At 39.9% G+C, this 18,363-nt stretch overlaps 1 protein-coding gene across 1 annotated transcript in view; it reads left to right on the top strand.

The window, feature by feature from the left end:
- arid1b (AT-rich interactive domain 1B) overlaps positions 1–18,363 on the top strand; it is a 96,701-nt gene that overhangs the window by 18,525 nt on the left and 59,813 nt on the right. The window contains 2 exon segments of the mRNA XM_030720837.1: positions 11,238–11,381; positions 16,719–16,832. Of these exon segments, the coding sequence (XP_030576697.1) occupies positions 11,238–11,381; positions 16,719–16,832 (258 nt within the window).

Genomic DNA, 18,363 nt, shown 5'->3' with positions numbered 1-18,363 from the left:
ATTCATCTGCAGCGTCACCGCCTCGTCATCATGGACAAAACATCTGTGGATGCTATCAGACCACACGGCTGCCGCCATGCCAGGCCGGGTCAGGCTATTTCTGGTGCACCCTGAGCTCGGGCTATTTTTAGACTTCAGTCTGGGTCTGATGCCTCTTCTCAGGGCAGACTGGATCCTTCATTGGGTAAACACAGCTGAAATGTCACATAGGGGAACAGAAGTGAAGCTTCTTTTTACTGAATGAATCAGAAGCCAGAATAAATCTGTCTCTTCCAGTCATAACAGTTTAATAATAACAGGGTTTCCACGGGGTAGTAAAAGGTAGTAAATTAAATGAGCTCAAATTAAGGCTGTTTTAAGTTCTTTAAGTAACTATAAAATCTGTATAGAAATATAACTACTCAGCAGGACCTGAGCCGACGTTGATAGACTCGATTGCTTCCGCTTCCCAATCTGCTCTGCGCAGTCATTTTGTGCCTCGTCATGGGAAAATGTAGTTTTCACAACTTTGGCTCGATGACTCGGTATTCAAAGACTGGCTTAACACTCTGGAGTCCACGGACACTCTGGCACGTCAAAATGACATCGCCGATTTGAGATGACATAGCATCGGGACTCTGCTGCCATGAATCGAAAGTGCAGACTTCAAACTATGTACCAGTTTTGAAATTACGTAAATAGGCCAAGTAAAACCAGAGTTATACCCATTAATTTATGCCATGCTTTTTCCTGTATATTGTCCTCACCTTCGATGTGCGTTTTGTGCAGAAATAAACCGCAAAAACGTGAGTTTCGCTAACAGGAAATGCTTGCTAATAAAAACAAAACAAAACAAAATAATTCCCGACAACCCCCTTCCTATTGGTTGAAAAATGCACCATATCAACCAATCAGAAATTATGCGGAAACACTATGCATTTGGTTCCTGAGGAGCAGGTGAAAAAGTGGTAAAAGAGACATTACTGGCAGGTTTTGCCTGTGATGGGCCCCTCAGTCTTGTGGAGGACCGAAACTGTTTTTTGAGGTGGCATAAATAATTGGTCTAGCATCTTAATGTGAGTCCTGATTGCTCTGCAAATAGTTGTACACGAAAACGCCTGAGGCCTTTCCTGTATTTTAATGTTGCAACTTTATTATTTACTATATTTTTATGCAAGTTTTGAAAATTTACAACTTATATTTGAATTTTAATTGGAAAAATAATTTGTTAACCCTTTAACTGGCGGCTCCAAAATCACCAAAAACGCCTGAAAAAGCATACCCAAATTAAATTAGCTTCTGTTCCTGAACTCTTTGGAGTACATGCAAAAGCTTGATCTCTTTGTAAAGAAGACAAGCTATATTTTTCATTTCTGCAGTCAAAAATGCTGTAACTAATGAGTATGTAGCTATTAAGTTTGGAACACAGAAAAATTAGACAATTTTTACCTCGCCTGGATTTTTCCTGTTAGTTTTTATCTAATTACACACTGAGTGTAGAAGGTATTGATTGGAAAATATAATGAAGCTGTAGAATGAAGTCTTTTTACCATGTATTTCACATTTTATCAAGATAGCACAAAAAACTACTGTTTTGTAAAGGTTTTTGTGTGTTGATCTCAGGTGTGGTCTTGCTTGTGCCATTTGGAGATGGCCAAGTGCCACATGTGAGCAGCCTTTGTTGTACAAACTTCAAATGGCTGTAACTCCTCAATGCTTCAACATACAGTCATCAATGAGGGCTCTAATCAAAGATACTACCCTGAGGAATCCTCTGCTATACACAAAGTTACTGATAGTACAAATTAATTATAATTATAGACATATAAATCAGAGGTTGCCCTGATTTGTAAAAGAAGGAAAATGTTAGGCCTTAATTCACAAACCCCCCCAGTCTATTTTCAGTGATTCCTTCACACACCCAAAATAAATAAATTATATATTGATCAAAAGTTACAGTAAATGTAAACACTACATATACACATAAAATAAAAAACCACAATCCTCCCAATAGTCCTTCTCTGATACTTGCTATTTTATTTTATTCTATTGAATTTTAGTTTTTAGTTTAGTTATTTGTTCTTACTCATCCTTTTCATTTTTTCTCTGTATTGAGCTGCTGTAATGCACAAATTTCCCCGTCGTGGGATTATTAAAGTTTTATCTTATCTTATACACAACTTACAACGCCCCCACCCCCACAAACAAAGCGTACACAAAGCCCACCACAAAGCATCAAGCTTTCTGTAAAACTTTAGACACTTAACTGGTCAAAAAAAAGCTCTGAGCCTTTGTCCTCCTCATCCTCATTACATCTAAACAGCATATAATACGATGACGAGCTGAGAATAAAACGTAACACGTACCGTGGTTCACCGTTGGAGTACAGCTGTTCGTTTGGGAGATTCTGTAAAACCGGTTGAATCAGCGATTAAATCCTCTAATAAACAATAATCCACTCTCGTGAGTCATTTCGTCACTTTGTTGAATAAATATAGTCTGTTTTTGATGCATTCCGACAATCCGTTGGCGAGAAAAAGCATCGTAAACACTGTTTACGCACGACTGCACACAGACTCTCACTTCCTGCTCAGTTTCACGCACGGAGGACGCACTGGTTATGCAGGCAGTTTATGGTTTCATATGAAAACCCACCCCATAGCGCCATATACCCACGTGTCAGGAATTTTATTGGCTATACATCTGTGGTTTTGGATTTTGGGTCAGAGTCGACCAATCAGAGCGATTGGACAAGATTTGGGGGCAGGTCCAGAAAAGTCACATGACACTGTCTGGTTATTATTGGCTCTGGAGAACCCATTTCATAACATGATTGGACAAATGAGGTGTCAATCCAATTCTGAGGGTCTAGTCTGTCATATAAAAGCATCGTAAGGGCGAACGGCAGCGTTACTGTGACGCTATGAGACTTCAAAGTCGGAAATCGCTACAGAGGGCCCGAGGGCGGGCCCTTGCCAGATAACAGGTTAAGCATGTTTGTGATTTTTACAGTAAAAAAATCTAACTTTTTACTACTCGGATTTTATGTTTTTATGTGATTTTTAAGTCCAATGTGTTAATACAAAATGAAAGAATGACTATACAGTCACACAAGAGGTGGTGCTGAAAAAAATTATACCAAACAAGGCAAGGTAAACAGTTTCTAAGGTCAACTATAAAGCTAAAAACAAAAGTAGTCAAAAATGGCCAAATATACCCCGGACCCCAGAGGCTTAAGCTGATCATGGGGAATGATCAAGAGGCGTTTTGTAAAGTGTGCAGAAAAAATATAAATTTGACCTGGAACGGTGTGACGGCGATCAAATCACACCTAGTATCCCCTATTCACCAGCAGCGGATTCGCACATGCGGGGAGCAGATCCCTATTTTGTTTTTTGGTGCTACACAAAGCACTGCAGCTGCAACCTCAAGGTCAGCTACGAGCACAAGTATTGCCGTCACACCTCAGCAGCAAACCAGTATTCCAATATTTTATTGGAAAATATTCTATTGGAAAATAAATCATTGGCTTGTGAAACTTGAATTTCATTGCATTTTGTTTATATTCTTAAAAAAAAAACAAATTTCCTGAGTCTTCTTCAAATGCATTAAAATATTAATGTGTATGAGGTCTTAGTCAAGACAAAGTCACAGTTACACCTTCAAGTAAGTGGGATAAAGATTTGTCTTTGGTGAGAGATGGCCGATCATCTTCCATGGCTTAGTGCTGTGAATCCACCGCCACCCCAAAAAAAGGCTGCTGCTCGATTTCGTGCTGGTAGTAAAAATATTTTAGAGGTAGTAAAAATAGGTAGTAAAAGGTAGTATATTGAACTCTAGGATTCCTGTATAAACCCTGAATAATCATTAACCACCATGTCTGAATTAATCAACTCATAATGTGGATTTCAAAGCTTTCAAGGAGAAATAAAGAATAAATAAAGTGTTTATCTGTACATAATCAGGTCCTAACATGGGCCTTTGAGGTGAGAGTACATGTGTCCAATCATTCTGCGTACATTAACCCAGAACGCTAACTTAAGTTTTGTAACCGTCACGCTCACTTTTGTTAAGGTTAAAGGCAGTGAATCTGTCAGCTTATCTGACAGACGTCTCTGCATTTTCCAGGTATTTGTGACCATTTGATAAACGGATAAAATTTATCATAAGCTTGACTAAGTGAAATCCTAGTTCACAAAACTGCTTTTTAAATCATGGGAAATATGATTTTTGGATTTTAAACATTAAAGTTCAAAATCTCAAAATGTGGTGTGTGGGATGCTTGTACTTTCAGCACTGTCTGCTAATGAGAAATGGCACGGCTAGGAGTCTAGCATGGCTGACACTGCAACTATATGAGGCAGGTTGTGTTTTGCAAATACATAACACTTGATGGGTATGATGGAAGCTGAATCCAATAAAAGCTCATAGATGTTTTCCTTGTTTAATGTGCAACTAAAGCCTCAGTAGAACTACAGAACTCAAAATAAACAGCTTAGGAGTTTACACACGTTTCTGTTCCTCAGCTTTACACACTGTTGGTCCTAAATTTTATTCCAATGAAAGTCTAAAATCATCTACCTTGGTTTAAACTGTATGAAGTCTGCACTTGGTTGTGCAAAACTGTTTAAGAGCCTCGAGTTTGGCTTTTTCGTTTTGACGTCTTCCAACATATTAAGAGAAGTTTAAAACTAGGGCTGCAAAGATTCCTCGAGTAACTCGAATTATTCGATTATTCGACAGTAAATAAACACCATATCTAAAACCCAATAATGTAAGATAAGATAATAAGATAAGATAGTGTTTATTTGTCACATGCACAGTTATACACAGTACAATGCACAGTGAAATGTATTTTGTACCTGCAACCTAATGTACCTAATGTACCTAACCTAACCTAACCTAATGTAAAGCTAAAATAATTAAACACCATAATAGCTAAAACTAAAAATTCAATAAAAAATTCTCAGCAGAAGGCCTTTTTAAAAAGAAAAGTTTTTAACTGCTTTTTAAAAGAATCCACAGAGTCAACTGAGCGTAGATGTAGAGGTAGACTGTTCCACAGCCTTGGTGCCACTGACTGAAAGGCTCTGCCCCCTAGTCTTTAGTCGTGTGCAGGGAACAACTAACAAATTCTGAGCCTGCAAACGAAGACAGCGAGAAGCAGTATATTTTATGAGAAGCTGGGAAATATAATCTGGAGCCTGGCCATTTAATGCTCTGTATGTGAAGACGAGAATTTTAAAATGAATCCTAAAATTGATTGGGAGCCAATGTAAGGAATGTAAAATCAGAGTAATGTGAGCTTGCTTGCTAGAATTTAATAATCTGGCTGCAGCATTTTGGATTGCTTGGAGATGTGAAAGGGATGATTTGTCCAGTAAACAGGGCATTGCAATAATCTAAAGGTGAAGACACAAATACATGGATAATTTTTTCCAGATCAGCCTTGGAGACCATGTCGTAACTTAGAGATGTTCCTTAAATGAAAGAAGCAGGAACGAGACAGAGATCTTACGTGTGAGTCAAAGCTCAAAGAAGAATCAAATATTACTCCAAGTTTATGGATGCTGGACTTAGAGGTGGGACAAAAAGAGGCAAGAGCCTGACTGATTTTCAGATATAGATCAGGAGGAACTATAATTATAGTCTCAGTCTTATTGGGATTTAAAACAAGGTAATTACTGGAGAGCCACTCACTGATTCGGGTTAAACACTGGACTAGGGTGGACAACCTATCCAGCTGCTGGGCCTTAAATGACATATACAGCTGAATATCATCAGCGTATAAATGGTAAGAAATCACCTTAAAAGACTGAATGATGCCAGCTAAAGGGAGCATATAAAAAGAAAATAATAATGGATCCAGGACTGAACCCTCTGGGACCCCACAGTTTTACTCAACACAAATCTCTTGCTTCAATGCTTCGTTTAAATTCTGCAGCTCAGGTGTCTTTGTGTAAGCGGAGCATTTCAACCACATTAGCAGCCTTAAAGTTCTCTGTCACTGCGACAGATTTATCATTTGGAAAAAACGACCCTTTAATACTGAGTAGATCATCGCTGACACGTTTTTCCACGCCTCCACTGCTCTCTACACTTGTGTGTGTGTGTGTGTGTGTGTGTGTGTGTGTGTGTGTGTGTGTGTGCTGAGAATTTCAGCTGTTAGCTAGTTTGCTAGCAGGCGCTGTCACCTGTTCGGTATCCAGGGGTCCGTCAAAATATTTTTTATGCTTTAATCCCTGATTAGCGACTGAAAATACCCCCCCCCAAAAAAATATTTAGGAGAATGCTTGTGAATACAAAGCATTACAACAGGCCTATTCAATTACTTTTTCTTCTGGGCCAGATTTGAAAATTTTGAGATGCCACTGGGCCGAAGACCCCTACTTATATTATTTCTTGAGATTTAACTCTAAATATGCTAACACCTGAACTAAGTCATAAAAATAAATAAAGGAATTCACAATAAAGGCTTTATACTGCATCATTTATTGATGAGCAAAATAATTCAAGTGCTTTGCAAATTTTAACATTTGGTCCAAATCTTGACCAGAATATTTTTAACAAGGCATCTATTCACCACACATATGTTTAATAAAAAAAATGTAATAATAACAACTTTTTGCAACAATAAAGTCTTCTATAACATTTTAGATGTATTTGCAAAAGTGCATTTGTTGAACTAGAAAGACCAACTGATGCAGTGCATTAAATATTTCAACGAAAGAAATTGCACCAAGTGAAGACTTAATAACTGTAAAATTAAAGCTTCTTCTGCATATTCAAAGTAATGCTGACTTAATGAGTTCAGTCTTAGAGTTCAGTCTTTTGGGTAAAATAAACAGATTTATCAGTCCAAGCAGGGTTAAAACGGCCATTTTCATGGTCAATTTTACGTTTTTGACCTGTCACTGACCTGTCACTAATTGAATAGCCCTGCATTACAACATTAAGCTCATTGCAGCCCCCAGTTTTTCAACAAAAACACTGATAACACAACAGCAGCAGCTGTTTTACGTGCAGTTTGTCTGCACACATGCAGCATGTACAAAGAGGCGGAGCCATTATTGAGACTGTGTGCTCAGGTGGAGTGAAATGAAATGTTTTTCTAGTGTCCAAAGCAGCAGTGCTTGTTCCTGTAACCACCGTTAAACATTTACTGGGACACAGCTGGAGGTCCTTCATCAAACACCTGATCAGCAAGTGAAGAAAAGAGAACATTCTAGCTGCTCCATCCATCGCTGTTTGTTTCACACAGAAAAAATCTGCAGTATATCTAGAGAAGTTAAAATATGCAGTATTTTAAGACAAAATTATTTCTTATCCGATTACTCGATTAATCGATGGAATAATTGATTAGATTGATAATCCATAGTTGCAGCCCTAGTTAAAACTGTTTCCGTACTGGGAGTATGTTTCAGTCCTCGTGCTCTTTCAGGTCCACCTGTTATCAGGTTGTTGAGCTGTTTTTTGTCGCTTCTATCTGAACCTTTGGGGTCTTGAGTTTAGTTTGTCTTCCTGTTTGTGCTCTCAGATCTCAGCCTGTTAAAAATCTTAAAAACCTGATATTTTAAAGCCGTGAGGAAGCTGGTCGTTTCAGGGTGCAGGTGAACCTCTGCAGGTTTCTCACTGCTGGCTCTCAGGGCATATCTTTTGCTCATCCTCTAAACAGAGATTGTCATCAGGGGTGATGGTAACATTATTACATCATTACAGACTGACGGGCTAGTTTCAGCCTGGGGGAAATTGTCAGTGCTATCATCTCTGCTCGTTCACACAAAGTCGCCACGAAGGCAGAGAGAGAAAGTAATGACTTCCATGGGAGTGCCGAGGCCCCAGATGGCCCCGGGACTCTTCCTTTATTAACTCTCTGATTCCACATGAAATTGGATGTCGACCCTCAGCTCCCCCGTCTGAGCGCCTCAAACTGCCTCTGGTTTCTGGAGCTTACTGTGTTACTGTTAGAGCATCTTTACAAAGCTTCTAACTCAAATCTCAGACTGTAATGTCTACTTTGAATGAATCTGCAGGTTTAAGAAGTTTTTAGAAGCTTTAATTTTGATGGTAATGCTGGTTCAGTGTCCACGTACAGCCCGAAATCTCAGACTGGGAGAAAAACAAGCTGTGTTCATGGGATGTGCTCCTCATCCTCTAATCTGTTTTCTCACCATCTTCTGTTGCACACTTGCTTGTCTTCCTCTGCAGACGGTGCCTTTTCATCCCGTTTCAGTGCTCTCAAGCAGAGCAGTTAAGCCTCAGCTCATCCCTGCAGCGGCAGCTCTCTCAGGTTGCACCGAGGTTGCACCGAATTGCATTTTATGGTGTCTGCATTGAGCCGGATAACGATCTGAGAGGGAAGCTCTGTGGATGAGTTTCAACACATCTTAGTTCTGATTTAAAGCAGTCTGTTTCAGCCTCTGTACACCTTTTTAAGGTGGTATGAATTTAATGAGGAGGAGTAAGATGGCTGATTTGTGTCAGTTAAACAAAGACACATTAAGATGAACAGTTTGAATCAATAAATTTAGTGTTAGCTGCCTCCTCCTAACTCTTCATATCTGGAAAGCAGACAGATGGGGTCTAAGCTGGGGAGGAATGTGTTAAAGATCAGAAACGTGGCTCAAAGTGATAATCGCCATGTGATTCTCCTGTGACGACACCCCAGATACGGAGCTGCAAACTTCAAAGACATTAACAGGCTGAAGGCCAGAGGTCAAATGTCTCTGACCGGGAGACTTCCTCCAGTCTGAGAACAGATCTGATTCACAGAGGATGTCTGAGATATTGAGGAAATTAAATTTAGAGGTCACTTTCTAGGAAAAGAGCAGAATGTGATTCCTGAGTGGCTTTGCTGTAGGAGCAGGACAAATTATTATCATCAGCAGAACAGAGCTGCTTTTGTTTGGTTTTTAATTGACTTTATTTAGCGGGAGCAGTGAAGGCCAGAGGCCTTTCCAGGACTCGTATTGAGGTGACTCAGGAGGCTGCACAAGAGTTAAACTGAGAGGGTTGAAAGAAGTATTTAGACTTGTAAGTCAGAGTCTGATTCCTACTTAAATAATAAAAGTTTTAGCATCCAAATATTCTGAAAGTGAAGGTGAATAGTCTCTATTTCTGGTTTGCACTCCTCACAGTTTCACTGCCACTTAGCGAGAAGTTGGTGAATGTTTGAAGACAAGTTGGGGTCTTTCATACAAATTAGAGGTGACTGCAGAAGTCTGCTAATGAGTGAAGCAGTCACAAGGTGCAGCACTGCAACTGATTTTACCTAGCAGCACCCAGCAACCACCTGACAACTGGTTGCAGAATATTCATGAACTGCAGCAGGCAGCAGATTGCCAGGTGAGTGACCGGTCGCTGTGTGGCTGTGGCCTAAAGCAACAAGTGGACGGCACGACCTCTGGCCATGACCTCGTGACCTGGACCAGAAGAAGTATTTCAAACCTTTTTTAAGAAGTGAAGAGTTGCAAGAGGTGGTCGGTGTGAATGGAAGGCACACAAATCTCAAAAACACTGTACATGTAAATTTCTGTATATGTACATACTGGCTTTGTTTTCATAATTATTCTCATTTCAATTGTTCAATAGTTTCTTAGTCAGTAGATTGAAAAGACATCTATTATATTTAGCTCATGGCAGTCAATTTTTAATTTTTCAGATTAATTTCACCACATTAGAAATTTGAAAATGGCAAGTATAACGAAGCACAAATAAGCTCATAGATCACACTTTGATATATAGAAATAATGTCAAAACAACAATTTAACAAAATAAGTGTCTAAACTATAGCTGTAAATTAACATTATTTTAAGAAGCTCTGTATTATTACTGAAAAAACTGCCATTAACTTATGGCCCCATATCTCCTGACTGTACGTTTCCTGATAGACTTTAGAGTTTCAGTCACTTCCGCTCATTTGCTTCATTGTGTCTGTTCTTAGTATTAGAAACAGAGTTTTTTTTCATGCTTTAACTTAGGTGGTGATTTTCCCAAAATCATACCATACAACTTTATTTTATAAAGCACTTTAAAAGATCCACAGCAGACACAAAGTGCTGTACGCCAAATGAGTAAAAATATTAAAACAAAGAACCAGCAATTATTTATTAATAAATAAAAAAAATATAATACATTAAAACAAGTAAGATCAATGTCTCATGCTAGGTTGAAGGCCAGAGATTATAAATGTGTTTTAAGAGGAGTCTTGAAAATAGACAGTGTAGGTGACTGTCTAACGTGCAAAGGCAATTCATTTCACAACCTAGGGCCAGCAATGGAAAAAGCTCAGTCCCCTCTGAGCTTACGCTTAGATCTCTGTATATGTAAGAGCATCTGGTCAGATGACCTAAGATCTCGAACAGGAGTGTAGGGACAAAGCAGTTCAGAAAGGTAAGGTGGAGCAAGGCCATTTAAGGATTTAAAAACAAGTACAACCTTAAAATGGATTCTGAAGTGCACAGGCAGCCAATGGAGTTAAGCCAGGACAGGCATAATACGCGTTCCAGTCAAAAGATGCGCAAAAGCATTTTGAACTAACTGGAGATGTGAAAGAGAAGACTGGCTAACTCCAACATACAGCGCTTTACAGTAATCCAGCTGAGATGTAATAAAGGCATGTATCACTGTCTCTAGATGCTGCCTAGAAAGGATAGGTTTTACCTTCGTCAATCACCTTAAGTGAAAGAAGCTAGACTTCACCACTGCACCAATTTGACTATCCAATTTAAAGTCACTATCCATTATAAAGCCAAAATTTGTAACATTGGGCTTAACATATGGAGTTAAAGGGCCAAAATCAACGTTGTGGTGGTGGTGGGGGTCTCACAGGAGCTACTGGGTCTAAACACCAACTCTCATCGGGCTTTTTTTCATTAAAATGTAGAAAATTTAGGGTCATCCAAGCTTTAATGTCCTCAAGCCATGCAAGAAGTGATTTAATTGAGAGGCCATCCTTCCACTTCAATGGCACATAATGTTTCATTCAAACTGAGAGTATTTGTTATGCTTACTGTAACGGGACAGAAAGGCAAATATGTGATTTGTCGTAGAAGTATTTCTCATCTCTTCATTTTTCCGACCTGGAGGCTGCGTCTTTTTTTCAGCCTGTTTAGTCTGCGGGAAATCCAACATCCTCCTTCCTCCAGCTTCAAGTGCAGAGCAAAAGCCAGCTGTTTAAAGGCTTTAAATTTTGTTTGAGGTGTTCAGAGTTCTCATCGATTGGCGTCATGTCTCTGATGTCTGTGGTCTCTCCTCAGATGGGCTCTCAGTACAGCCAGCAGCAGCAGAACATGGGCAGTTACTGCCAGCCAGGTCAGCCGCCGTATTTCAGCACACCACAGCAGCAGCCCGCCGCCCCCAGCCAGCCGCCGTACATGCAGCCCCGCCCACTGCCACAGCAGGTAGGACCGGGACTACAAACCTGAGCTCTGCTTTACTGAGTTCACTCCTTTTCCAGCAAATCTTTTCACAATAAAAGCCTTTCATAGGAGTAAAAGGAAGGAAATGAACCTCTTGGATACTTTTACTGTGAAAGATGTGGAAGAAGAGACTTTAACATATAATCAAGAACCAGAAAATAATAACTCAGAGAAGCCTTATGATAATATGGTCAGATATGAAAGAAGTTCTGATGTTTTGAAGTTAGCCTGTAAGATGGTAGAATCAGTCTCTGCAGTTAAATGAACTCGTACTTATACAGTGTTTTTCTACTTTGAGTGTTACTTGAGCACTTAAAGTACTTTTTTTTTTTTTTTTTTTTTTTTACTACAAACCTCATTGAGCCATTCACACACATTCATAAATTAACTTTTTTTTTCTGTTCCGGGGGTAACTCGGGGTTCAGTGTCTTGCCCAGGATCCTGCATGTTGGAGGTGCCAGGATCGAACCACTGGCCCTCCACTTGGTAGACTACCTGCTCTACCTCCTGAGCCACAGATGCCCCATCAGATTGCTGGTGTCGAATTTTCGCTGTCTTCATCCTCCGTCTTCTGCTGACAGCTCTCTGTGAAATAAAAGAGGATGGGTTTTTTGGGGGGGGTGGGGGTTGAGGCCTCCAGAAAGTTTAAAGTTTCTGCTGCAGAGTCTCCAAACCTCAGAGGGCTTCAACAAAAGTAAAACATCTCGGACTGCCTTCAAAAATGCCTTCAGTCAGCAAGCACCATTTGCGTATTTGTCTCTGTAGCACTTAACAGAAATAAGAGTCACAAAATGCTCTGCAGAAACTAATAAACAGCAAAAAAAAAAAAAAAAACTGTAATTAAACATGAATCAAACAAAATGAACAGGCATTACAAGTAATGGAAAAAAATCCATCCTTCCATTTCCTGCCACTATCCAGACCACAGGGGCAACGGTACAAGAAGAGATGGCCAGACCTCTGCCACAAAGACTTTACCACGCCAGTCAACAGACATCATCCCTCTAGCAAGTCCAGGGTCTGCCCCTGGGTGGATATACTGAACAATGCATAGGAGGCACTGGAGGGAGCATCACAATCAGATTCTTGTAAAATTTTTAATCGAAGAAAAGTTTAGTTATTTATTTTTGTGTATGCAGCAAAAATCAGGATCAGCAGGTCACACTTGGAGAAAAATTGGAAATCGGAACTGGCTGAACTGAGCTTTAGTGTACTAAAAAGACTGCATTAAACTAAGTCATTTAGTTTTAATCCAATCTGTCTGGTTTCCGTCTTAAAGTGTGACTTAATTTCATTTTTGTACGGTCCTTCACAGACATGACTGTCATTGTCTCCCCTCCTCAGAGGACCATGTTACACAAATTTTAGTGAAGACATGAAACAGTATGCTCTTGTAAAGTAAAATAAAATTAATATTGTATCCTAAGTAATATATTATCAATTGATATATGAATTTTCCTTTCAAATTTATACTGTTTTTGATGACGTGATGTGCAAGTCTTGCACTTGTGTTATCTTGATGGTTGTTATGGACTAGTTCTTATATAGCGCTTTTCTACTCAGTATGAGCACTCAACGCGCTTATACAACCTGTTTGCATTCACCCATGCACTCCCATTCATACAAGCACTTCCATTTTTACAAAGCTAAGTGCTTTTTAATTAATTAACATTCACACGCATTCATACTCCGACAGAACGGTCGGAGAGCAACTTGGGGTTAAGTATCTTGCCCAAGGATACATTGGCATGTAGCCTGGAGTAGCCAGGATTCGAACCACTGACCTTCCGATCAGTAGGTGACCTGCTCTACCTACTGAGCTACAGCCACCCCATTATGTTATGGAAACATTGTTCTCATTATAGACATAATGAACACAGAAACAATAAATTGCTACACAAGAGCAACAAGTTTATCTCTGCACTTTTCAGAAGGCATTTTTAGTGTTGATTTTTTTTTTTTAAATGAATATTGAAACATGAAGAGTTCAGTTGCAAAACCCTCTGAATTTGCCTGGACACTTTTCTTTTAAAAGAGCTTTTTTTTTATTTTATTTTTTATCTGGATCTTATGGTAAATTTGAGTAATTTCATTTTACAGGCAAATGGTGACGTTCCTTTTTTCAAAAATGTAAATATCGTAATAATAATATGCTGTTTTGAGGCAAAACCAGCAAAATCTTCAGTCCGTCCTCTGCCCAGTGTGAATGAAGGCAAAAGGCCCAAATATCAGACTACGATAAAAAAAGATTTCGACATAGATTCACACAGTATAATCGCAATGGCACAAAATGGCAGCACATTTATTTTAACAATAACAGAATAGTTGATACCGAGGGACGGACGCATACTGGTGGCTGTGACCGCATGCAGGCACACGCCGAGCCACCTATCTGTCCGGTCCCCTGTGAGCAGACCATGTGAGAGACCCTCACAGCAAACGAGACAGGAGCCCCCACCCAGGCCGGGGAAGTACGCTCAGCAGCCAGTAACACTCCTTCGAAGGTAGATGTGGCCGGATGTGGCCTGTAGACCACCAGTTGACGTTCCCTGCTCTAAAGCATCTGCCTGAGCCTGTTCTTTATCTGATCACTTCAACAATGTCAGACGTTCATGGTGTTTTAATGGAGTTGACTGTAGGCGATGGGTAAACTCTAGCCTTCAGCTGCTACATTATCTCCATCTTTTTTGAGGCAGCACAGGCAGCTCAGCTGAGAGTCTGACCTGCAGCAGGCAGCAGGAGGCTGGCTTTGATAACACACAGAGGAACTGGAAACACATCTGACAGGTCTGTCACTTACCACAGCTCCACCATTTGAGACTTTCAGGACATCTCTCAGGGTGTTAAAAATCACTTTTTCATTTTATTGCCAGTGTTTGTACAGATTGTAACACAAATTAAAATCAAACCTCTTCTAGCAACCTGTGAACTGATGATTTTTATGCTCAGAGTACCACAGTGCCCCTCTCCTGCTCCCAGCATCAACAGCAAGCGATGCTAGCTAAAGTTAGCTTAGAAATGGAGTACACTACCAAATTTCCAATACTATTACTGGGCAGCCAACATACGGACTATGTTATACTGGGTAATGAAGCCAAATGATAATATTCCAAAATGGTTGCAATTAGAAATGTCATCGTGTGAACCTGTTTCATTGCATGCCCTACTTAGCTCTGTATTTCCACCACCTGAACCTTTAACCAAACAAATTACAAACCCGGTGGTTAAACATGCCCTCAAAGTGTGGTCACAATACAGAAGAACCTTTTCATTAAACGATCTATCATTGACTGCCCCCATAGCAAAAAATAACATGTTTAAGCCCTCCCTTGTAGATGCCTCTTTTAACTCCTGGGCCAAGACTGGGTTAATCTTTTTAAAACATCTGTATGTCAATGAAAAATTTGCATCTTTTGAACAGTTGAGATTAAAATACAAAATCCCTAATTCACACTTTTTTAAGCATCTGCAACTTCATAGTTTTGTCTCGTCTCATTCAGCTCACTTCCCGTCCTTACCACCTAGCTCTCTCCTGGACACTGTTTTAGAGCTTAACCCCCTTCTTAAAGGATCAGTTGGCAAACTCTATACTTTGCTTATTTCCTATAATGATAAACCCCTGCTGCAGTTAAAAAAACAATGGGACTTAAATATAAAAATTCCTGAGAACATATGGGATTCCGCAGTAGAAAAAATACACTCTTCTTCAATTTGTTTAAAACACAAAGTTATACAATTTAAGATTACCCACAGGTTACACTGGTCCAAAGCAAGATTGGCTAAATTTGCACCAAATATAAACCCCAACTGTGATCGTTGTGGATCATCACCAGCAACTCTATCTCATATGTTTTGGCTTTGTCCAAGACTAAGAAACTTCTGGCTATCAATCTTCAATTTCTTTTCAGATGCATTAGGAATAACTATAGAACCTCTTGCTGTTATTGGAATATTTGGAGTGGTACCATTAGAACTTAATCTTAGTTTGCACAGAAAAAAAATGATAGCATTTGCCACCTTATTAGCAAGGAGACTCATACTATTTAAATGGAAAGATAAATTTCCTCCAACTTTTGCCTCATGGGTTAGAGATCTTATGCATCATTTAACTCTGGAAAAAATTCGCTATACTCTAAGAGGTTGTGCACACAACTTTTACATCACCTGGCAACCAATTTTGAACCGAGTCAAAGAAATGGCACCTCTAGACATCTCCGATTCATAGAACCCTTCCCTTTTTTTTTTTCCCCTTTCTCCCTTTTTTTAACCTCATGTATTTGTTTTTCATAAATAACTTATATGCAAATGCATCATTTTTTTGTTGTTGTTGCTTTGTTTCTCTTTAAAGAAAAGCTTATGCACATAATGTAATCTTCACTCTCTGATTGAGTATTGTATGTTTATTATAATCTTGGTTTAAGAGGGCAGGGCTATGTTTGGGGTGGGATTTGGGAAAGTTACAATTTGTATCTCAAAGTAATTTCATGTGTGTTTAAAAAAACAAAAACAAAGAAACTTTGAACAAAAAAAAGAAATGGAGTACACTAATCACTAATATCACCAAAGGAGCAGCTCCCAGCAGATCACAAATGCGACATAATGACAAAAACTAACACCGATGGGGCGCCAGACAGGATTTAGATAGAGATGACTGTATTCCATACACTTTATCTACCTCATGCCCATGGTCAAATTTAGAGTCACCAGTTAACCTAACATGCAAGTCTAACTGGAAAATGAAAGAAACCAACGCAGCCACAGGGAGAACATGCAGAGTCCACACAGAAAGAGCTCAGCTACTTTAATTCACAGCACAAAGAAAAAAAACAGCAACTTCAGCTGCCATAAACATGGCTGAAGCTAACATTCAGTGCTGCAGCTCGGGCTATTTAATCAGTATACAGGTGTGTTTGGTAGGTAGGGGTGTGTGTGTGTGCGTGCGTGCGTGAAACACCTGGGTAAAAAAGTCCAATCACGGTAAGATAAAGCGGGATTTCCCCTGAGGATGCTGCTTGGCGGCCTAATCTAATTCTGAGAGAGTGAGAAGAAAAGCTCAGTGATGAGGTTTAGACTGAAGAAATGATCTACAAATAATCATTGAAACGATTGTCTTATCATTTGGACATCCATCTGTTTTCCTAGTTGAATCCGAGTCAGGTTGTTGATATTGTTTGTGAGTTAGAATCATTTGTTGGAAGTAGGTTTCCATCCAGGTTGGCCCCTCAGGTGTGTGTCTTTTGTCATCACCTGTATCCAGAAAATATACTGTTGTTTGTTCCTGTAAGATTTAAAGTACGTCATCCATCTGTTTCAATGCAGGAGGTGCCACAGGAGGCGTACGGGGGGCGGGGTCAGTCTGCCGCTATGACTCCTGGGAAACCAAACCACGAGGAGATGAGTCTTAGCCAACAGGAGAGACCGTCTAGCCTGCCGGTAAGTCAGAACAGACTGCTGTCTGCTGAACTGACACAATGGGCCACCGAACCCGTAAAGCTGTAAACCTCTAAACCAGACTTTTTCAAATGCACTAAAATTTGTGGCCTTTTATCTCACACACCGTACATCACACACTACACAAACCTCAGGACTAAAGAACACTGACAATGACAGCATGGAGAAGTAAACAGACATGAAGCTATTGAAGAGGAGCTGGTTAGGAAAAATAAAAACAGTGCTCAATTATTTGGAGACTGTTCAGATTCAAAGTGTCAGATGAGCAGCAGAATAATGTATTCTGTAGAGAAAGCTGCAAACAAGTCCCGTCAAAATGTCCGAGCACTAATCTTTTCCACTATGGCCCTTTTTCCACCGACGGTGCTGGTGTCAGTATTTGAACCGTTCAGCGGTTTTTCCACCGCGAACACACTCGGTGCTCGGCCGATAAAAGGGTTCAACTCCGGCCCTGCAAGCTAGCTGGTCTCGAACCAAGAACCTGTGATGAAAGTGGCAGAATGGTGTGACTCTGCCATCTCAACGTAAAGTTTTCTACCGCTGTTTCACTGCACTGTATTACATGAGAAAAGCGATGCCATTTTCACGGCTGCGATTAAGGCTGAACTTGCTGCTTTGTATCAGTTCATATGACAGATAAAAGGACACAAAGTGCGTACTTGTCGTCTTGCTCTAATCGCTGTCTGTGTTTCCCTCTGTGCTGCACACAGATGCTGCAGTAGTTTGGTTTGGACCCTAAAACATATTTGCAGCACGAGAAAGGAGAGCGTGTTCTCTCACGTTTGTGCGCTTCGGCTTCCGTGTCCAGACAAGGACCCGCCCACACTCATACATAAAGGATCAGTTCACAGAAACGAGGTGGAAACGCGGGCCCGTTCTTAAGTGTTTTGCCGGTTCATTGAAACCAGCACCAGCACTGGCACGAGCACCGGCACCTTGGCAGTGGGAAAGTAGCATCAGTGTACTGATGCTAATGCTAATGGCTGGATTGCTAGCTACCTGTTGAAGAGCATTATTATTTAAATATACCAATAGTTTATTTTTGAGCAAATTCTCATGTACATCTACAGTTGAATGTTAATAAAAGTGTCTGTGTGGCATTTGGGACATGTAGCTTTGACTCAGAAGGGCCTTTTTGTTTATACATTTAGGGAAGAAAAATACCCAGCTATAAATTGTATATTGCCGTTCATCTAAAAAATATTGAGCTATCATTTTTGGTCCATATCGGCCAGCCCTAACTGTAGATAATAATATATTCAGTCTTTGCAGTTTTACATTGAGGAACAATATTTTGAAATTGTTCCTCCAGCTATTTCTTTTTATCACCACTGCCTCTAGTTCCCCTCCCCCCAACTTTTTTGAGAGATGTTGCTGCCAAGGCAAAATGAGCTAATATCATGAAATAGTAAAATGTCTCAGTTTAAACATTTGATGTATTCTGTGCTCTATATAAATAAATAAAACATGGGTTTGTGAGATTTGCAGATCACTGCATTTATTTATATTTACA

Source organism: Archocentrus centrarchus, chromosome 24, assembly GCF_007364275.1.
Source record: "Archocentrus centrarchus isolate MPI-CPG fArcCen1 chromosome 24, fArcCen1, whole genome shotgun sequence".
NCBI classification, from domain to species: Eukaryota; Metazoa; Chordata; class Actinopteri; order Cichliformes; family Cichlidae; genus Archocentrus; species Archocentrus centrarchus.
This window is presented reverse-complemented; position numbering and strand designations above follow the sequence as displayed.